The 22,896-nt window shown below is 42.7% G+C and overlaps 1 protein-coding gene across 2 annotated transcripts in view; it reads right to left on the bottom strand.

Annotated features, from left to right (window-relative positions):
* The window catches only part of LOC121293100 (V-type proton ATPase 116 kDa subunit a-like), a 107,499-nt gene that overhangs the window by 34,785 nt on the left and 49,818 nt on the right, over nucleotides 1-22,896 (bottom strand). For both annotated transcript variants that reach the window (XM_041215731.1, XM_041215730.1), the window contains 6 exons: nucleotides 20,387-20,513; nucleotides 18,085-18,167; nucleotides 13,502-13,595; nucleotides 5,741-5,953; nucleotides 2,507-2,657; nucleotides 839-978 (listed from right to left, as the gene is read on the bottom strand). In XM_041215731.1, coding sequence (XP_041071665.1) covers nucleotides 839-978; nucleotides 2,507-2,657; nucleotides 5,741-5,953; nucleotides 13,502-13,595; nucleotides 18,085-18,167; nucleotides 20,387-20,513 — 808 coding nt within the window. The remainder of the gene's footprint in view (nucleotides 1-838; nucleotides 979-2,506; nucleotides 2,658-5,740; nucleotides 5,954-13,501; nucleotides 13,596-18,084; nucleotides 18,168-20,386; nucleotides 20,514-22,896) is intronic.

Genomic DNA, 22,896 nt, shown 5'->3' on the forward strand with positions numbered 1-22,896 from the left:
AGCTGGAGGTGTGACTTAAGAAAACCTGTACAGAGAAGGGGGGAGTGCAGTTGCTTAATCGAAAATGAATAATTATCTTCTCTATTCCTGAAGGCAGTGGCATTTTGTTATGTTACACTGGTACCTCACCCAAATGACCATTCTTAAGCCTAGACAACAGCCTGTTCTACCATGAGTCTGATCTATCCTCATTTGGCAGCTATGTCATTCCTTGCATAATTTTCCTCTTTTTAGCTAAGATCACTGAGATAACAGGTAATGACTCATCATTATGATGGCTGAGATCAGCTAATGCAACAGGGAGTAGAGGTCAAAACTGGGATATTCCTGGCTTGAATGGTTCACCTAATCACTATCTCAGCCAGGCAAGCAATTGAAGAAACTCTAAGATGGCACTATTTGAAGAAGAGCATGGTGTCTTGGTCAACATTTATCCCTCAACCCACACCATAAAATAAAACTGATTATCTGATCATTATTTCATTGTTCTTTGTGAGAGCTTGCTGTGCACAAATTGGTTGCTGTGCTCCCTATCTATGACAGTGAACACACTTCAAAAGTATTTCATTGCCTATCGCTTTGGGACATCCTGAGACTGTGAAAGCTGTTTTATAAGTGCAAGTTTTCTTCCCTTCACCTACAGAGAACTTCATAACATAGCTAAAATAATCTGGGATAATGCAGCTTAAATCCAGAATCATCTGCACAGAGACAGGTAAAACCCTCATGCTACTGGTACCTAATCACTCATACCCAAGTGTTCACCCTAAACTCAGGCTAATGGCATTTATGCTTCTCACGAAAAGTATATTCCAAACTTTTCCAAATTTTTACCCACCTCATTACCACCTTTCTGGGCAGCAAACTTTTTCTCATTAATGATCATGATGAGCGCAAAGCCCAGGAGAACTGCTCCATGCCCGCAATCCCCAAACATGACAGCAAACAGAAATGGAAAGGTGATGATGGTATAGGGAGCTGCGAAAATAAAGTAAAAGAACTCATAGGACTTCTCTCAAACAATTGAACACCGTGGGATTGTATTGAGGAGGTTAGCGCATTTTGTAAAACACAATATGGAATAAAAGAAATACAACAATCAAGTTTAATATCGCTGAAGATTTTCAACTTTGAACCAAACAAGACATTGAGTGGACATGTATTGACGGGCAGAATTGGCTCAAGGTTGGCTTTAGTGTCAGTGCTCATCATCCATAAAAACTTTTTATCTTTTCTATTCTTGGCAAGCAACCCTGACAGGGCCCAACAGTTAACAGAAAAGTACACAAGGAACAGGCTTCCTGATACCATTGGAACAGTGCGGCTTACATCCCGAAGCTAAGAGAATGCTTATCCTTATTCAGAACAGCCAGAACATTAGCCAACAGGCCTGACACGTTAGGGGAGCAGCTCAACCCTGGCAGAGCAGATCTCCAACAACCGGCTGTGGCAAAGCAACATTCATTCAAAGGTCATCTGTTTTCAATAGCTCATCTGCTGGCAGGAGAAACCACAAATTCAATATTGTGATATTTCCACTAGAAATCTAACAGCACAAAAAGAAGCCTCTTGGCCCATCCTGCCAGTGCCAGTTCTTTGAAAGAACTATCTGATTAGTTCCACTCCCCTGCTCTTCCCCATAGCCCTAACATTTGTCATTTTCAATTATTTATCCAATTTCCTTTGAAAATTATTGAATCTATTTCCATCACCTTTCAGGCAGTGCCTTTCAAATCATAGCAACTTGCCGTTTAAAAAAAAATTCTGATCTCCCGTCTGATTAATTTGTCATTTCCTTTCATGTGCTCTCTAATCCTTCTGCCAGTGGAAACAATTTCTCCTTATTAGCTATAACAAAACTCTTTAATTTTTAACATATATATTGAATCCCCCCTCCCCCGTTTAACTTTCTCAACTCAAAGGAGATCAACACCAGCTTTTCTCATCTCTCCACATAACTTCACATCCTTGGTACCATTTGAGTAGATTTTTTTTCTGTATCTTTTCCAACATCAATTTCTGCACATTTTTTTGAAAATGTTTGAGCGCTGCTGGAATTTCAGGGAAAAGCTGGTTCTTCCATTTGTTAAAGTGGGGACACCTGTATGAAGCACATACCTCTGTTGACACAATGAATCACCTGGGCAAAGGGGAGGGCACTAGGGGAAGGTAATTGAATCATCAGGAGTGCATTCATGAACTGAACAAGCTTCAATTGCTCATGTTAATCTGCTCCTTTTGTACGAATGTTGTGCACTGAACAGACCAGAACGTGGCAGATGGTCATAAAGAGAAGGGAAGCTGGAAGGAGGGTAAGAAAGGGGGTGGGGGGGTGGAAAGAGCACGAGAAAAGAGAAAAAAAAGAAAGGAAAGGGAAAGAAATGAGAGATTAAAGAGCGATAAAAAGTGATACGGAGAGAGAAAAAAGAAATTCCTCGGCATAATTCAACCTTCACATTGTGTTAGCATCTTTGTGCACAGATAAAAACATTTGGAATCGAGTCACCAGGGTTCATTTCTCGGTATGTTCCAACCCCGTATGCATCCACGATGTTCTGGAACCCAGCCGTGAATTTATTGGTCCTGTTGAAGGTGGGTGGGGCCATTTGAGTCTGCACCACTGTCATGATCGGGTCAACACTGGAACCACTGCGCTCCTGAAACATAAGAAAACAGTACATTTCAGCAGTCAACTAGAGGCAAGATTTAACATTCATCAACGGCATGGATACAGGTGACTGAGATTGCCTGACCTGCTCATCCACACACACCTTTTCCAGCAGGGCTGGATATTGGTCACGGCTTCACCTCCATAAGAGGAGCTCCGGGTGGTTACTCCACGCCCCCCCCCCCCCCACCCCACAAGCTCCCACTGCTCCTGCTGGTTGGGCTCAATTAACTCAGCACAGATCAGAGATTAAAGCTAGGGTCTTCTTACTTGTTCAGGCACTGGTGGGGCAATGCTCAGTAATGTAGCACACAGTCTTTCATCCGGTTTCAGATTATTGCAATTTTGTATTCACAATAACTTCACCAGAACATATTTTCAGCATTTGGTGGGCTCAGGTTTACTGTGAGGGGCTAATAAATGGGCCTCACTGTTTCTCTTGGCCATAAACAGGGGAACAAAATATTGGACGGAGTGAGTGAGATAAAAGAGCCAATAAACAAAGGCAAAATGTGGCAATTGTTTAAATAACTTCAACAACAATTAAAAGCTGAAGGAATGAGGCTCCACAATTGTCAAAGTTAATTTTCAGTGCCAGCAGCATTGTTCAGCAGTAGTCAAGACTTACTCCACTGATAAAAGAATACTTAGAATCCTAGAATGGTTTTTGTCACAGAAGCCAGCCATTCAGCCATCAGACAAGAACAAATTAGCTAGTCCCATTTCTCCTCCTCTCCCCATACCCCTACAATTTTTATCTGGTCAGATACTTACTAAATTGCTTTTCGAAAGCCACAGTTGGATCTATTTCCACCACCCTTCCAAATGCTAACCATAAAGAAGTTTTTCTTCAGGTCATCTTTGGTTCTTTTGCCCATCACTTTAAATTGGTTATCAACCCTTCTGTCAATGGGAACAATTTTTTTGTTTAGCCTCCTTGTGATTTTGAATGCCTCTATAAAATCTCCCAACTTTCTCTTCTCCCAGGAGAACAAGCCCAGAGTTTCCAACTTATCCACATAACTGAGGACTCTGATCCCTGGAACCATTCAAATCTTTTCTGCACCCCCTTTAAAAAGGCTTTGCATCCTTTCAAAAGTGTGGTATCCAGAATTGGATACAATATTCTAGTTGAGGACAAATCATTGCTTCATCATAATTTCCTTGCTTTTGACTTCTATGCCCCTTTTTAGAAAGCCCAAGATCCTGTAGCCTTTTTAACCACATTTTCAACTTTCCAGCTTCAAATGATTTATGGACATATACCCCTACATCCTTCTGTTCTTGAACATCCTTTAGAATTGTATTTATTTTATATTGCCTCTCCTTATTCTTCCCGGAAAAATGTATCACTTCACACTTCTCTACATTAAGTTCCATCAGCCACATGTCCATACACTTGCCTGTCCTCAAGGTCTACCTCTTTCCTCCTGTCAGTACACAATGTACCCAAGTTTTGTACACCACATCAACAGCATTAGCTTCACTAACTCTGTTACCACAGGAAGAAAACTTGATCATGTTAGTTAAATACAATTCTGTCATCTAATCTATGCTTTTTAAAAAAAAAATTAATCTGCACTTGTCACAAGTGATGGTTAATTTTGTCCCAGATCATTTCTAAAAGCTTTCCCAACTCAGGGGTTAAAGTGACTGGCCTGTAGTTCTGGGCTTATCCTTGGACCTTTCTTTGAACAAGGGTGTAACATTTGCAGTCCTCTGGCACCACTTCTGTATCAATGGAGGATCTGAAGATTATGACCGGCACCTCCACAATTTCTTCCCTTATTTCCTTCAACATCCTCAGATGTATCCCATTCATTCCTGGTGACTTATCAACTTTAAGCACAGCCAGCATTTCTAATACCTCTTCATTGTCAATTTTTAGCCCATCCAGTGCCGAGCCCCCATCTCCCCAGCAGCATCTTCTCCCTTGGTAAAGTCAAATGCAAAGTGCTCATTTAGTAACCCAACCATGCACTCTGCCTCCATGCATAGATCGACTTTTGGTCCCTAATCAGCTCCACTCCTCTTTTTACCACCCTTTTACTATTTATATACCAATAGTAGACTTCCCTTTTGTGAGCTGCAAGTATCTTCTCATACACTCTCTTCATTCATTTTTCACTCCCCCTTTGAACTTTCCATATTCAGCCTGAGGTTCTCATTTGTACTATCAACCTAACATCTGTCATATGCCATATGCATCCTTTATTTCTGCTTCGGCTTATGCTCTATCCCTTTTACCATCCAGGATGCTCTACCTTTCCCCTTCAGGGGAATGTACCTCAACTGTACCCAAACCATCTCCTCTTTAAAGGCTGCCTGTTACAGTTTTACCTGCCAATTTTTCATTCCAATTTAGCTGGAACAGGTCCGTTCTCAACCCACTGAAATTCATCCTCCTTTTTTAAAGCTTTAGGTTTCTCCTTGTTCTTTTCCATAGCTATCCTAAACCTTTACTATGATCACTCTTTCCTAAACGCTCCCCTACTGACACTTGAACCATTTCATCCACCTCATTTCCCAGAACCAGATCTGGCAATGGCTCCTTCCCCATAGGGCCTGAATCATAGTAGCCAAGAAAATTTCCCTGGACAATATATTTGAACCAGAAGCCAGACAGCGAGTTGCTGTTTTTGTGCAGCTTATAGAAGTGCAGCACATCTTGGTTAGATGAAAAAATAACAGTGCTGTTTAAAACTGCCCTTTTTACAACAAAATCCAGCCCAGTCCTCTTTACAACTTAAATCTGTAGCACAATGCCTTTGCAGCACAAGTTTTCTTGTTATTCCGTGAATTTTCATCGATTGTCCTGCAGGGATGTTGGAACTACCGAGATATCAGGGGTCATAGTTGTAAAGTAGCATAACCTTGGCAATTTCAAGGCACATCTCTGAGCAAAATAAAATCAGCTGACACTTGAAGCTCCCATAAACAGAATAACTCATGTATTTTTAACATCAGTTATGATAAATGAGGTAATACCATTTCCACTGACTTGGTCTGGCAATCCCTTCATAACATAATGTGTTCTTGATATGTTAGCTTACTCACAGTTCAGCTGCTCACCTTCCCTTGATTGAGTGCCATCTTGATCCTATCCATATCAGCTACCGGACACCAGGTCTCTGCGATCAGGCACTGTTGGGTTACGTCAATGTTACACAGGTTCAGAGTATGGTAAATCGCCTTCATTTTCACAACCTTCACCTGCCAGTTTTGCAGGTTTTTTGCTGCTTCCTGTAGCACCCGGTGGCGATGGCTTTCTGTCTGATTAAGTACCTGAAGAACCAATAAGTGAATTCTCAGAAGCTTAATGAAAATTAAACCCATTTTGTGTTTTAAATTGATGGACTAATTTTGAAGGGAAAGAAATGAATGAGATTGCATGTTTTATATCATATTCTCATAACTAAAAGAATATTGTAATGTCACAAAATAGATGATTGGAAGACTACTCCATCCACTTTAGTTGGTTTATTCTAAGAGAACCCAATTGATGTATATAATAGAAATTATTACACGGGCAGGGGGAACAATAGTGAACCACAGGCTAGCAATATTAAGACAAGTAAGTATTCTAAAGTTCAAAGACACAAGGCAAACCCAGCCTGATCAAGAATGTTTTAATGAAAAAAGCCAATTGAGTCCAACCTGGATTCTAACCTGATTTCCACTGAGACTATTTGAAGTGACACAATAAAGTCTATATTGTTTGTTCCCTTGACATGCATACTCATCAAGGTAGTCAACCTTGGCTCAGAATGATTCATTGAATTCAACAGGAGGATTTGCACCAAATCTAATGAAGTGGCTTGTCCCACTCTAAATATTTGTGTAGACTTTGAAGAGATGTACAAATTGCTTATATTTTACCATCAACCTCTACTGTATTAGACCACACATAGTCAACAATTCACAATTGATGGTCAGTGATTTGGGGGCATAGTGTATCAGGGTTTGCCAAAAGTTAGCACAACTGGATCCTCTCTCCCATACTATTCCTTAACCAGGATTGCAGATTCTACATACTGTAGAGAACAGGGAGGGGCCCATATTGGCACATTAGCCCTGGAATCAGGTAATATGGAGGAGAGGGGTGGAGTAGAACGATCACGAACGGGAAGGGTAGAACAGTTTACAATGAATGTATAGTGATGATACAAGACTGAAAAAGGAGAGGGAATAGGGAACAGATAGTGATGAAGCTGAGCGGAAAGAGTGGTAGAAGAAAATAATAATGCTGGGGAAGGGACAGGAAGAGGAAAAAACTGGCACGATGTTTTTTTTAATATTCATTCAGTGGACATGGGCATCGCTGGCTGGGCCAGCATTTATTGCCCATCCCTATTTGCCCTTGAGAAGGTGGTAGTGAGCTGCCTTTTTAAACCACTGCAGTCCACGTGGCATAGGAACACCCAGTGCTGTTAGGAAGGGAATTCCAGGATTTTGACCCAGTGAAAGTGTAGCAATGACTTTATATTTCCAAGTCAGGATAGTGTGGGGCTTGGAGAGGAACTTCTAGGTAGTGGTGTTCCTGTGCAACATCTGCCTTTGTCCTTTTCTGGATGGTAGTGATAGTGGGTTTGGAATGTGCTGTCTGAGGAACCTTGGTGAGTTCCTGCAGTGCATCTTGTAGATGGTACACACTGCTGCTACTGTGCATCGATGGTGGAGGGAGTGAATGTTTGTGGATGGGGTGCCACTCAAGCAGGTTGTTTTGTTCTGGATGGTGTCAAGCTTCTTGAGCTGTACTCATCCAGGCGAGTGGGGAGTATTCAATCACACTCGTGACTTGTGCCTTGTAGATTGTGGACAGGTTTTGGGGAGTTAGGAGGCAAGTTACACACCACAGGATTCCTAGCCTCTGACATGCTCTTGTAGCCACTGTATTGATATAGCTAGTCCAGTTCAGTTTCTGGTCAATGGTAACCCCCGAGGTGTTGATAGAGGGGGATTGAGCTATGGTAATGCCATTGAATGTTAAGGGGCGATGGTTAGATTCTCTCTTGTTGGAGATGGCCTTGCCTGGCACTTATGTGGCACGAATGTTACTTGCTGTTTTTCAGCCCAAGCCTGGATATTGTTCAGGTCTTGCTACATTTGGACATGGACTGCTTCAGTATCTGAGGGGTTGCGAATGGTGCTGAACATTGTGCAATCATCAGCGAACATCCCCACTTCTGACCTTATGTTGGAAAGAAGGTCATTGATGAAGCAGCTGAAGATGGTTAGGACTAGGACACTACCATGAGGAACTCCTGCAGTGATGTCCTGGAGCTGAGATGACTGACCTCCAACATCCACAACCATCTTCCTTTGTGCTAGTTATGACTCCAACTACAGAGAGTTTTCCTGTTTCCCAGTGACTCCAGTTTTGCTAGGGCTCTTTGATGCCACATTCAGTCAAATGCTGCCTTGATGTCAAGGGCACTCACATTCATTTCACCTCTGGAGTTCAACTCATTTGCCCTATGTTTGAACCAAGACAGTAAATAGGTCAGGCATCGAGTGATCTTGGCGGAACCTAAACTGAGCATCAGTGAGCAGGTTATTTCTAAGCGAGTGTTCTTTGATAGCACTGTTGATGACCCCTTCCAGCACTTTACTGATGATCGAGAGTAGACTGATGGGGCAGTAATTGGCCGGGTTGGATTTGTCCTGCTTTTTGTGGATGGGACATACCTGGGCAATTTTCCACATAGCCAGGTAGATGCCAGTGTTGTAGCTGTACCAGAGCAGTTTGGCGAGGGGTGCAGCAAGTTCTGGAGCACAAGTCTTCAATACTGTTTCCGGAACTTTGTCAGGGCCCATGTAATGCTCATTCACTGTTACTTTCCACTTCATACAGATCCAAGAGTTGCAAGAGTTGCCAGCAATGTTTCACTAATTGAAAAAGGTGTCCGCATGTTTTCAATGTTATCTCAAGGGCTTGCTTTAGCTTCCAGTGACAGTGATTTTAAAATCCATTGTAGGTTTTTGCAGAACAGTGGATAGGTTTTGTACTTAGGCAGAATGTGGGGTCCCTGTTTGTGGCATGCTACTTTTGGGATCCATGCAAGTGTAGTAAGCACAACCTATCACCCATGTTAGTTGTCACCATTTCTGCAGTGTTATTACTCCCTCCAGCACTTTGGATTGAGAGTCACACCAGGATACCCCAAAAGTTGCTTCTGTACAGACATGGGGTATTAGTGGCTCAAAGTGCATCTTCTGAAATAAAAGCCAAATACTGCAGATACTGGAGATCTTAAATCAAAACTAAGTGCTGGAAAAACCCAGCAGGTCTGGCAGCATCTGTGGAGAAATAAACAGAGTTAACATTTCCAGTACAATATGACTCTTTTTTGGAACTCTTTCTTTTTGATCCTTTGAATGTGGAGGCTGGTGGGGTAGAAAGTGAGGATAAGGAGCCTTATCATGGTTCTGGGAGGGACAGGAGAGGTTGAGGGCAGGAATGCAGGAAATGGATTGGACTCAGTTGAGAGCCCTGTCAACCACAGTTGGGGCAGTGGTGGGGTGGAATTCCTTGGTTGAGGGAAAAGGAAGACATCTCAGAAGTATCGTTGTGGAAGATATCATTATCAGATCAGATGTGAATAAGCTGGAGAAATTCGGTAGACGGAATGGAGTTCTTATAGGAAGCAGGGTGTGGAGAGGTGTAGCCGAGGTAGCTGTGCCAGTCAGTGGATTTATAGTGAATATTAGTAGACAGTGTATCCCCACAGAGACAGAGAAGTCAAGCAAGGGAAGGGAAGTGTTGGATCTCGACCATGTGAAGGTGCGAGGGGAAGCAATTGGAAGCAAAGTTGATAAATTTTGCTAGTTCTGGATGAGAGCACTAAGTGGCACAGATACAGTCATCAATGTACCATAGAAAGCACTGTAGAGGGAGCCAGAGTAGGATAGGAACAAGGAATGTTCCATATACCCTGCAAAAAGACAGGCATAACTCAGGGCCCATGTGGGTACACATAGCCACACTTTTTAAACTGGAGGAAGTGAGACAAGTTAAAAGAGAAATTGTTTAATGAGAGAACAATTTCAGCCAGGCAGAGGAGAGTAGTGGTGGATGGGGATTGTTCGAGCCTCCACTGAAGGAAGGAGCAGAGAGCCCTGGATGGGGATGGAGGTGTAGAGGGATTGGACATCTATAATGAAGGGGTGGTGGTTAGGAAAATGTTGAAATGAGATAGGGAGTCAGAAGAATCATGAATGTAGGTGGGAAGAGATTGGACAAGGGGAGAAAAAGTGTCAACGTGGGAAGAAATAAGTTCAGTGGCACATTTCCAAAGAAGAGTCATATTGGACTCAAAGTACTAACTCTGCTTCTCCACAGATGCTGCCAGACCTGCTGAGATTGCCAGCACTATTTTTGTTTCAGTGCATCTTCTGGTTGTTCTTACACAGGCACTTTGAAAGTCTGTAAAAGCAACCAGAAAGCCACGAGCAGAGGCAGTTTTTGGTTTAATGTGATATTGCAGATCCTACTTAGATTAACTTCATTTCATTTTTGTAATGTTTCTGACCTGGCCCCTCAAGGAGAAACTGGTAGCTCTGAGAAAACATGGCCAAATTGTGGGCTTTATCTTGGATGTCCTTTATTTTTTCATGGAATATGGGTGTCACTAAGCATTTGTAGCCCATCCCGAATTGCCCTTGAATTGAAGAATTCAAAGAACAGTTAAGAATCAACTACATTGCTGTGGTTCTGGAGTTACATGTAGGCTAGACCAGGTAAGGACAGCAGATTTCCTTCCTTAAAAGGACATTAGTGAACCAGATGGTACTTACAACATTCGATGAGTTTCATGGTCACCATTACTGAGACTAGCTTTTAATTCCATGTTTGTTCATTGAATTCAAATTCCACCAGCTGCCATGGTGAGATTTGAACCCGTGTCCCCAGAGCATTAATTTGGGCCTCTGGATTACTAGTTCAGTGGCATTAACACAATGCCACCATCTCCACCTGCATCTGGCTCCAAGATGTGTGGGGATGGAAACTCTCTCTCAGAAATAGGACAAAGTGAATATGACATTGGGCAGCTTCAATGTTAATGACATCATAAAAGTCAGCCTCTGACTGTTCGCTCTACACATTTCTAAAACCTGCTGCTTATTGCAGGTGACACTGTATTGTTGGGCAGACATGACTTGGGACCTAGTGCATTCAATCACCATTATTTTTGGCTTCAGAAGTAGAATTTCACTAGGCACCAAAGTGCTGCAAAATCTAGTGGGGACAAATGTATCAACTTAAAATTTCTTGGGGGTGAGGGGAGGGGAGACATGGGGAGAAATGCCCCAGAAACCTAGGACATAAATTTTTCATCCACTGTTCTTACACAATCCTTCAGAAATGTATAAATCCACCAACACACAAAATATCTTTTTTCCTTATAATACTGGAATATTGAGTATAGCTGCAGCTCAGCTCATAACTTCATGTCTCACTGCACTCCCATTGTTCATACTTCTTTTCACAGGTCATTGGCAAGACCCTTAGATTTCAGTTTTCACAGAAAAATGATCTGAATTGCAGAACATAACACGCAAAACACAAATTCCTCAAATCCAATGCAATAAAAAACCATTTTGAAACAGTCATCTTGGACACTGGTTTTTAGTGTTGCAGGTGTTGTGTGTGTTTGAGGGGGGATGTGTTAGCTGTGGTGAAGTTGTTGGTGAGCTTTTCCAGGTTTTGTTGGTTGCTGTACAGTTAGTTGATGTCCTGAATTTGTAGGAAGTCCAGTCCTCATACTTCAACAGCCAGTAAAGTTTATAAAGTTACTAAAGTTAACAATCCTGACCTTCCCTTTTGCTCCACCTGCCCCTCCCCACTTTTTCAACAGCATAAAACTTATCACATTTCTACCTCTCTTCAGTTCTGAAGAGGAGTCATATTGGACTCAAAATGTTAACTCTGTTTCTCTCTCCACAGATGCTGCCAGACCTGCTGGGTTTTTCCAACAGTTTGTTTTTATTTAAGTTTATAAGCGAGCTTGACTCACCAAGGACAGGGCTGTTTGTGTTTGTGGCCACACATAGTATTGCTGCTTCAAACTGTTAAGTTCAAATGCTCACCTCAGGCATATTAGGCAGAATTTTCCCTGAATTGCACTAAGTGTAGCGGCATGCGTGAAAAATTATATTTTTCCCACCAGCCACAAGGGCAGGTTTTTGTGTCATATTGTCCGCTTCCCAACTCTAATTATGCAGCCACAAAAAGCAGACCACATCACAGGGAGCCTCTGAATTGCCCACCACACTGTTACCTCATCATTTCCGCACTCCAGGTTACATGTCTAAACAGCAGCCGCGCACACAGTTCTCAATGCTTGCAGCCCAGGACTGCTCCAGTGAAGACGTGGCCCCAAAAGTCAAGAAGAGTTCAGTGACCCGTCACTGGAATGCCTTTTGGAGGCCCACCATGACGTCCTCTACCCCCACTCTGGCCACAGGAGGTCCAGCGATCTCACCACTCCAGCATGGGAGGTGGTAGCGGAGCTAATCACTACCAACGCTGCACAGAAGTGGTTGGCCATCCAGTACAGAAAGAGGATGAATGATCTCATCCATGTTTCCAGGCTAAGTCAATCATCTCATCAATATAAATTCTCACACTCAAGCCCATCACACATTCACTTGCATCTCATTCACTGCCAGCTCAAGGGACATCACCACTCACTCTCTCACACACCCCCTCAACATCTCCATCTGGCCTCATCTCCTCTGGAGGTTGCCTCCTCAACCCTCACCATCTTGAGGCCACATGCACAGATCAACATGTGCCCCCGCACATATCCTGGGATACCCCACCTTCCCCAGTACAGCCCTCACCCTGTAGCCTCTCCCCTTGCCTGAGGCAATTTCTCCCCCTTCCCCAAGCAATTCCTAGCCCTGCAGCCGTTGAAAAGCCACCCCCGCCTTACGGCGGGTGTGGTAGTTAGAGACTTGCCTGTGAGCCCCCCTAACAGTGATGTGGCACTGCCTGCGAAACCTGGCACTGATAACTGCAAATGCTGCCTGAGGCAAGGTAGGCAAACAAACCTCCGAAGTCCCGAACGAAGTGCAGGTCACCAGGTGCACGTCACTTATGTACCGTTGTAAAATACGTCAGCATGCAAACACGCAGTGTGCCCAGATGATCCAGGTTGGTGGGGGGGCGGGGGGATGATTCTGGTGAGCAGGGCTTAAAATGATTCTAATGTATTGAAATTAACTTCCCGACATATGGCGACAGGAAACGCAGCCCCGCCATTGGCAGGTGGAGCGGCCAATCACAAATTGGTTTTACAATGACGCGAAAACAATTTTTCTGACCGCCTGACATTTTCCGCTCCCGCTTGCTAATGATGCCCGCCACAAACGGGAACGGAAAATTCCGGCGAATCAGTTTTTAAAAAAAAAATCTCATTCACAGAACATGCACGTCAATGACAAGGCCGGCGTTTACTGACTGCCCCCAGTTGCTCAAGAAGGTGGCGACGGCCTTTTTGTTGAACTGCTGCAGTCTGTGTGGTGAAGGCGTTGACAAGAAGGCTGGTAGGAAGCGACAGTGCGGGAGCGGTGATATTCTTCCAAGTCAGGATGGAGTGAGACTTAGAGGAGAAGGTGCCCTCATGCACCTGCTGCCCTTATCCTTCTGGGGTTTGGCGGTGCTATTAGGTTAGATGCAGTTACTCGGACTTGGAGTGGTTACTCTGACCCTGACGGACTGTAACAGAGGGAATGTAACATGTGGCAATTGGTGCTCAGCACACAAAACAGCACAAGGAGCGAGTTATCCAGCCCCAATGTGGCCAGTGCTCCTGGTAGCTCACTTACAGTATTTAAATCCTCAATGCGTGTTTTCACACCAGCAGCCATTTCTCGGCGCTCACTGGCAGATTCAGGACATGGGTACATGGTGGCACGGAACCTGAGACAAAAGAGAGAGAAATTTAACCACCTTTTAAAAAAAAATCAATTGTGTTGCTGGCAAGGCCAGCATTTATTGCCTATCCCTAGCTGCACTTGAAAAGGTGGTCATGGTCTTTCTTTAATCACTGTGGGTAGTGGTTTGATGCAACTAAGTGGCTTCCTAGGCCACTTCAGAGGTCAGTTAGGAATCAACCATGTTGGTGTAGTCTGGAGTCCCAAATAGGCTAGAACAGGTAATGGTGTCAGGTTTCCTTCCCTAACACATATTAGTGAACTAGTTGGGAGTTTTTAATGACAAGCCAACAGCTTCACGGTCACTTTAAATGATCTCAACTTTTTATTCCCAGAATTTAATTAACTGATTTCAGTCAAACCATCATGGTGGGATTTGAATGCCTGCTCTCCAAATTTTTAATTCAAGTCTCTGAATTATTTGTTCAGTAACAAAACCAGTGCAGTACCTCTGTTCGAATATATATGTTTCAACCAACCCAATTTAACACCAGATCACATTTTAAGCTATAGGAACTCTCATTACAGCAACAGTTTCACACTTGGTGTTGGCCGTTGCATTGTTCATGTATTGCAATCTTTTCAGGGTCCCTGAGAAACGAACAGGCTCTGGAAGGCCCCATTTGTCCTCTCAGATAGACATAAAAGATTCCATGGCACTACTTTGAAGAGGAGGTAAGTAAATTCCCTGTGTCCTATCCAACATCCCACAATTAAAATCACCCAAACAGATTATTTGGCTATTGGATTGCTGTTTGTAGAATCTTGCTGTGCACACTTTGGCTGTCATAATTCCTATATTACTTCAAAAATACTGTACTGACAGCAAAGCATTTCAGGATCAATCTGAGGTTGTGAAAGGTGCTATATTAATGCAAATATTACTTTTTTCCCTTTATCGTAACCTTCATCAGAACAAGCACAAAGTGGAAGTAAAGGAAAATTCATACCAGGGACAAGATTAGAAGAAATAAAAATACTGGACTTAATAGGAAATGGTACAGACATGGTTAAATACAGAAACACTGGGAGTGTCACCAAAACAAATACAAACATTGAAAGCGGCAGTAAATAAATAGCTGGAATGATATATTAAAAACCCACAAATAGAGTCAGGCTAAAAATAAATTGTGAGCTGCAGTTGCAAAATAAATACTGAAAGCAGGTAGTTAAAGGAAAGAGCAAGGCTACACTTAAAAAGCAGAAATTCTAGGAGCAAGACAAAGAAATATTGGGAGCCGGGCTGAATAAAAGCCCACCAAAGACAGAAAGGGCATTTAGAATGAACAAGACAAACAGATTTGCATTGGTAGAACACTTATGATCTCAGGGCATATATTGACTGTGTTTTATCACCAATTATGTACTTTTGAGGTGTAGTCACAGTTGTAGGAAGCATAGTTGCCACTCTTCAAAAGCCCAGGACCCATAAGAAAATATTGGCTAGGACACTGGGGAGTCCATCTAAAAGGGCAGAGGGAATCTTGGTTTCATGCCTGATTTGAAAGACCACACCTCTGACAATGCAGCACTCCCTCAGTACAGCACTGAAGTGGCTGCCCAGACTTCGAGCTCAAGACCCTGGAGTGGGGCTTAAACTTCTGACTCAGAGGTGACAACTGAAAGCGAGAGCATTCTTGTTATAGAGGAACCTTGGTCTCTTTCCACTTGGAAACGTATAACTAATCTAAAAATATATACAAAATATTCATATTAATAAACATTGTAATCAGTCCTGCAGCAAGAATGCATTTAAGCTAAACTGACATTTAAAGGTTTGTGCAGCTGCACTGCAGTTTTGTAAACTGACCAATCAACAAAAATCAGCCAAGTTTCATATTCCAGGAATCAATGGGACTTTTAAACCAAGCTAGCAGCTGAAATGAACTTGGGATGTGGAAATGATCGAATTGAGTGTTCCATAGATTTGCAGAAACAGACAATATAAAGATGTTTTGGGAGTTGTGTCATCATCATGGGTGTGATCTTTGTAAAGACGAATTGAATGTTTAGGGACAGGCCTTGGTGACTTGCAAGGGAACCACAGGCAGAGTCGATCATCTTTACAGATACAAACATACTTTTCTGAGTGATGGTTGGGATGAGCAAGGTTTGAAATTAAGGAGGATTAAAGGGAACAGTGTTAATGAGCACTGTTTTAAGTTAAAGAAAGCAGTGTACTGATGTTTGTATGTTATCCCTGGTGCAATAAATAGTTGAGTGGCAGGGCAGGTGATTGGATAGAATATAAAGAACACCAGAAAAGATTAATCAGGAGAAAGAAGAAGTTGTTAAGAGTATGGGAGGAAGCTAGCTAGAAATGTGAAAATGAATTTCAAGAGTTTCTACAGGAACTTAAAAGAGTAAGTAAAGTGAGTGTTGGTCCTCTAGAATGACAGTGGGGAGTTAATAGTAGATAATAAGGAAATGGTGGAAGAAATGAACAAATATTTTGCTTCTGTATTCACTATAGAGGGTACAAAAAAACTTTCCAGTTATATCTGCAAATCAGGAGGTGAACAGGAGAAAGGAACTTGGTGAAATTGAAATCACTAGGGAAATGGTACTGAGCAAACTGATGGAGCTGTGAGCTGGCAAGTCTCCGGGCCCTGACAGACTACATCCTAGGGTCTTAAAAGAGGTGGCTAATGAGGTAGTCGATGTGTTGGTGTTAATTTTCCAAAATTTGCTAGATTCTGGAAAGGTTCCATCAGATCATAAAGTAGCAAATCTAATCCCTCTATTCAAGAAGGGAGGGAGGCAGAAAACAGAAAGCTATAGGCCAGTTAGCTTGACGTCTGTTGTGGAGAAGATATTAGAATTGATTGTTAAGGAGGTATAGCTGGGCACTTCGAAGAGCTCAAGGAAATTGGGAAGAGTCAGCATGGTTTTGTGAAAGGAAAATCAGGTTTAACCAATTTATTGGAGTTTTTTGAAGGAGTAACATGTGCAGTGGATAAAGGGGAGCCTGTAGATGTACTGTACTTGGATTTCCAGAAGGCATTTGATAAGGTGTTTTAATAATAAAGATTATTACGGAAAATAAAAGCACATGGTGTAGGGGGTAACATATTGGCTGGCTGGCAGAAAGCAGAGTGTATGCATAAATGGGTATTTTGCTGATTGGCAGGATGTGACAAGTAGATTCCCACAGGGGTCTGAACTGGGACCTCAACGTTTTACAATTTACATAAATGACTTAGATGAGGGGAGTGAAGACATGGTAGCTAAATTTGCAGATGACAAATACAGGTAGGAAAGTATGTTGTGAAGAGGACATGAGGAGGTTGCAGATGGATATAGATAGGTTGGGTGAGTGGGCAAAGATCTGGCAAATGGAGTTTAATGTGGGAAAACGTGAAGTTGTTCACTTTGGCAAGAAGAACAAAAAAGGAGAGTACTACTTAAATGGAGAATGACTGCATAATTCTGAGGTGCAGAGGGATCTGGATGTTCTGGTACAGCAAGTAATTAAGACGGCTAATGGAATGCTATCTTTTCTTACGAGAAGGATTGAACACGAAAGGAAGGATGTTATGCTTCAGTTATACAGGGCATTGGTGAGACGCACCCATCATTTTTTTCATCGCCACTCAATGAATAGCTTCTAGGAAATATTGGTTATGCATTGTCCTTAATCTTTTGGAAATGGAAGAGGATGGCCAAGTGTTTGGTTTAGGGCTGTCACGTAACATTAGCTGGCACTCCATTATTTTCTACCTGACATATAATATTGCATCTATGGAACTACATAGTTGTGCAGTGCCTTTTGGAAACTTGAGACCACTCAATTTTCTTAATATCTAAAAGACAGGCAAACTCAAGCAGGGACCCAAATTCTCAGATTGCCACTCCCTCATTTCACTTCTACACTAAGGCGATGAACACTATTGGGTTGCATTGGTGCCAACGGGTTGGGGCACCACATTTTGAGCCACCGTCAACGAACATGCTCAAGTACCAGGAAGGTCTGGACCTTTCAATTCCTTGAGAATTAACCTCCTTTCTATTTCTGGAGTGAACTGACCACGAGTTTAATGAGTTGGTGGTTTCCATGATAAATCACTGGAATTATGAGGCGTTGCATTCATAACCAGCAGCTCATTGGATTGCCAGATTGTTGAGTGTGTTGGTGAATGGTGTTAACATTTCAGATTGTTAACCAGCTGTACGGGCAGTAATATTTCATTCAATCTGGCAGTCTTTGCTCTCTTCTGCAGTGCAGCAACTAGAATTGAGCTCCGTGAGCAGGTGACAAAGCCATTATACAGCTTCAGCATGATTACTGTTCAGTGACACATTTACCAGCAACTCCAATTCTTTTGACCCAACTTCAAGGAAAGAAAACATTTGAAAATCAGAAGGCCCATTTGTGAGCCTTGGCACTTTACCCTAGGCTTCTCAACTTAAAAAACAAGAGGCCTGGAAAGTGCTGGCACATCATTATACCCACTACACTGATGTGATCATCTCACCCATCGCAAATCTTCTTCACTTTGTGTCTCAGCTGTTCCCCTTGAAAGAAGATGATGAACACATTCTTCTGTACCTCCACGAGCTGCAAAACATAATAATCTGTCAAATAGACAGCAAGGTGGTCTAGAATTTATGCAGCACTTTATGATGTTTCTCAGCAACATCTCCAGGTGTTTCACATGCAATTATTTGATGTGCAGTCATTGTTGGTCTTCAAGGTGTCAGGAAGGTTTAATGTTATTGGAATTTATTGGAAAATAGTGGTAAAACTGTCTATATGTATGTGTGTCTGCATTAGTAAGTGAGTGAGAGAGAGAGTCTTAATTGGATTAAAGACAGCTGGTCTGAAGGCTTTGATGGGTTCTAAGATAAACTAGATTTGAAATGTTAAGTAGGTGAACATGGGGGAAGTTTAGAATGTAAGGTGTAAAAGGACATTTGCATTTTTAAATAAACCAGACTAGATTGTTCTCAAAGGAGGGGTGAAATGTGTCATCTAGCCAGGTGAATTTCAGAAACTGTTTATTTTTTCCCAAAGATTACTGGTAAAATTGGTACCATTATTTTTTATATGATTAGGGAGCTAAAGTCCAAAGACAGTGAAACAATGGGAATGTTTAACATATACAAAGGAGCGAAGGCTGTGTGGAAGGGTAGGCATTTTAATATCTAACCAGTGTGAAATGCCTTCAGTATCTAAGCCTCAAGCTGCTGTCTACAAAGAACTGAAGTTAAGGAAACGCACTTTTAATTGCATTGTTCCGGGTATCATGTTTTCTTTGCCTGGGTCTTTTAAAATCTGTGTGTTTTAACGGAGGTGTAACTGGGAGTGAGATTAATTAGGGGATTTAGAAGTTATTATAGTGGTAATTTGTAGACATGTATGTGCTTAAAATCATTTCTCTTATTAATAAATGTTTAATCTAATTTTGTAAAAAACCTATAAGGCTCAGTGGTCTTATTACAACTGAATTCAAAACCTGCATCTCGAAACATACAAATTGAAAAAAAAGTAGTTGTGGCAGTTGTCTCAAGTTTCCCTCAGGTATTTAAACAACTCAGCACTTACCATTGGCTGCGTCGCAAGAAAGGTAGCCAAAGTCTTAATAGCATCATGATGAATAATCAGTTATTTTTTTAGTTTGGTGGAGTTGGTGAAGAGAAGGCCATTGTTTAGGGAACTGAGGTACTCCCTATTCTTCAATTAAAGCCATGTGATCTTCAGAATTTGAAGGCAGGTTCCCCCCGCAATGCAGCACACCTTCATTACTGCACTGAAGTGTCAGCCTGGATTGGGTGCTTACTGCCTGGATTTGGGCTTGAACGCTCAACCTTCTAACTCAGGTAGGAGTGTGCTACCAACTGAGTGGAGCAGACATAAAGGGGACAGCTTCACTGCACTCATTTTGTCTTAAGTCTACTTCACACCAGACTAACAGCAATGCAGCTGTAGAAAGATAAAAATCCTTCATGTAAAAAACTTGAGAAAGAACCTTGCACATTGCATGTCAGTCGGCATCTGAAACAGCAAAGACTGGTTGATGTTTCAAAGACCTTTCCTCTTTCCCAGGGCATCCCCGCACTTTTGACCGGTAACTTCTGCTTCTTCCTCCCCTGTTTGTTTTTGTCACTTCCATTTCAGGAATCTCCTCTGGTCAATCTTAAAACACTCTACCTAAAACACTAACTCAGTATTTAGGTTAAAGACTCTGGCTTAGAAATTGGGTCACACCCAAACCAGGGCCCAACACCAGTGCTGCCAATGCTTAATGAGTCCAGTGGCAGGACCATGACAAAATAATCCACTTGTTGCAGAGCCAACCATAGCCCCAAGCTTGATGGTCCTGAGAGGACAACAAGATCTACAAGGGCCTCAGGGGAGTCTGATGGTTAGGGGTAGGGTAGCTGGTGAGACACTTGTCAGCAATACATGATTTAACATGTAGACAAAGAACACTCTCTCTCGCGTTTCCAGAGTAATCCCACAATAAGGGAGGAAGCGAATTTGTGTGCAGCAAGATCCCAAAGCAGCAAGGAGACAATGAGCAGATAAGCTAGTGATATTGATCCAGGGATAAATAGTGGTAAGGGTATTGCAAGTTATTGTTAAATAGTGTTGAGGAAACAAATACACAACAAAGGAAGGAGCAAATTTCTGATGATGAATCTGCAACCAGATAGTTAACTTCTCTGCTGTGTTTTCTCTAATTTCAGATTTCTAACTTCCTGTTCTTTCATTTGACCTTGACATTAGAATTATTAAGAAATTACCATTCTTGAGTTAATTTAAGAATTCCTTACAGTGTTTGGATCTTCCAAGGGAACTTCCATTTCAGACTGCTTCATGTAGACATTTCCTCTGCAAGCTCTCCAGAGTAAGCGTTCAAAGGCAGCCATTCTCTCTCTCCGAATCACACCAGCTATAAACCTGAAACAATCAATCAGTCACCAGAAAATGATCTATGAGGGCCTTGGGGAGTCTTTAAACTATTGAGTGCGACCGTACTTTCAGATATGCACAATATGTTAACTGTGTTCCTGCTCAGTTATTCAAGTTCAAGGATTATGGTAGGACATGGGGCAGGACTTTTGCCCCGATTTGGGGTCAGGAACCGAGGTGGGCAGGTCTGTAATTTTTTTTCTTTTTTCTTTCATGCGATGTGAATGTCACTGGTGAACCAGCATTTGTTGCCCATCCCTAATTGCTCTTGAACTGACTTTGCTAGTTCATTTCAGAGGGCAGTTAAGGGTCAACCACATTGCTGAGAGTCTGGAGTCACGTGTAGGCCAGAACAGATAAGGATGGCAGATTTCCTTCCTAAAGGACACTAGTGAACAAGATGGTTTTTTAAATGACAATCAATGATCATTTCACCATTAACGAGACTAGCTTTACATTCCAGGTTTCTTAATTGAATTTCACCAGCTGCCATGCTGGGACTTGAACCAGTGTCCCCAGAGCATTGGCCTGGACCTCTGGATTACTAGTCCAGCTACATTACCAAGACACCACCAGCTCCGGGGGGGTGGGGAGAGAGAAAAGACTGATACGGGGAACAGGAGGGGGAGCAGAGACGGTGGGGGGGGGCAAAGACAGACGGGGGGGGGTGGTGGGGGGGCAAAGACAGACGGGGGGGGAAGGGGATAGGCGGGGGGGTGCCAAAGACAGACAGAGGGGGGAGGCGGGGGAGGGCAAAGACAGACAGAGGGGGGAGGGCAAAGACAGACAGAGGGGGGAGGGGGTTGATGGAGAGAATGCCAGACACGGGGAGGAGAGAGGGAAAGCCAGTCAGTCAGAAAAAGTATGAATCATTAATTATCTCATTATGTATCCAATTGCTCTTCAGTTAAGAAGCCCTTTTTTGAACCATTATTACTGTCGGAAAAGCAGAAGCCAATTTGTGCATTGCAAACTCCCAGAAACAATGTGATAATGACCAGGTAATAAACACATAAGCATTGAGCAGCATAGTAGTTTGGAACATCCTCTACTTTGTGTTAATTAAAAGGCTACTTTTACTGCCAACGCCCTGCATGCGCAGTTGTAAACTGATGAAAGGCCAGAGTTAACCACTGCCATCTTTGTGGGGTCAACGTGAAGCAGGGCACATGCATGGTCATCACTGTCCTGTCTAGCAGGAGGAGAGAATGTTGTGAATTTCTATTCTGGACTGACTGCAATGGATTTTGCAAACTTCTTACACAGAGGCTAAGAAGGGAAGGGTTTGCAGGCAGGCAACTAAAATCCTTTCCTTATGGGCTGTTTTACTGCAGTCATGTTGGTGAGTGCTTCTAAACTCTGTCTCACTATCGCAGTAATGTAAGCAGACTGTAGGTTGCTGAAAGTGTTAGACTATATTTGCTTCGTCTAACACTGGCAGCAACCTACAATTCACTTGAATTCTCTGTACTCTCTGCACTCCTCACGCACTAAAGTCCAGACAGTTTAGGCTCAGTTTGGCAGGTGCCAAGGCTTCTGGACAACCCAGGTTTGTGCAGGCCACGGCTGCAACTTAATCAACTGCTGCTTGCCCAGGTAGGCCTATGCAATCCTGAATGGTATTAGTTTTCTGGAATTAAAAGACCCAATCCCTCCACATCGCATTAATGAGGCAGGCTGATGGTCAATCAGCCTGTTCTATGGGCCTGCCGGATTCAGATATCGGCTTCCTGCATCGGCTATAGAGGGTGTACAAATTATGGGAAGCAGAGTTGCCAACCTTCCAAGGTCAGACTGGAGTCTCCAGAAATTAAAGATTAATTTCTTGGGTCCTAGTGCAATCGCAGCCCAGGAGAAGGTTACCAAAGGTCATTAAAAAAGTGATATATTTTTTTTCAAAAGCTTTTCTTTCACCATGAAAATATTAGGTGGGAAAAGTGACTGTTTGACTAGCAGTCAAGATTTATCAAATCAGATAACGAAGAGCTGTTGGCTTCCAATGGGCTGTGTGATAGTGTGTGCTGTGAGAAGTGACATGTCAAACAATCAATGGTAGAAGCGAGAGAGCAGGACATTTGGCAGCAGGGAGCATTCAGAGTTGCTAACAATATCACCCAGTGCTCTCCATGCTGTTCACTGGATGGGTTGTCTTGTGAGGAAAGTTTGGGCACTGGGTTTGTTTCCGCTGGAGTTTAGAAGAGTGAGGTGTGATTTGATTGAAGTATATAAGATCCTGAACGGCCTTGACAAGGTGGACATCAAAAAGGATGCTTCCTCTTGTGGGTGAGTCCAGAACTGGGGCCATTGTTTTAAAATTAGGGGTCACCCTTTTAGGAGAGAGATAAGGAGAAATTCTCAGTGTTATGTGACT

This window comes from Carcharodon carcharias, chromosome 21 (assembly GCF_017639515.1).
Source record: "Carcharodon carcharias isolate sCarCar2 chromosome 21, sCarCar2.pri, whole genome shotgun sequence".
Classification (NCBI taxonomy): domain Eukaryota; kingdom Metazoa; phylum Chordata; class Chondrichthyes; order Lamniformes; family Lamnidae; genus Carcharodon; species Carcharodon carcharias.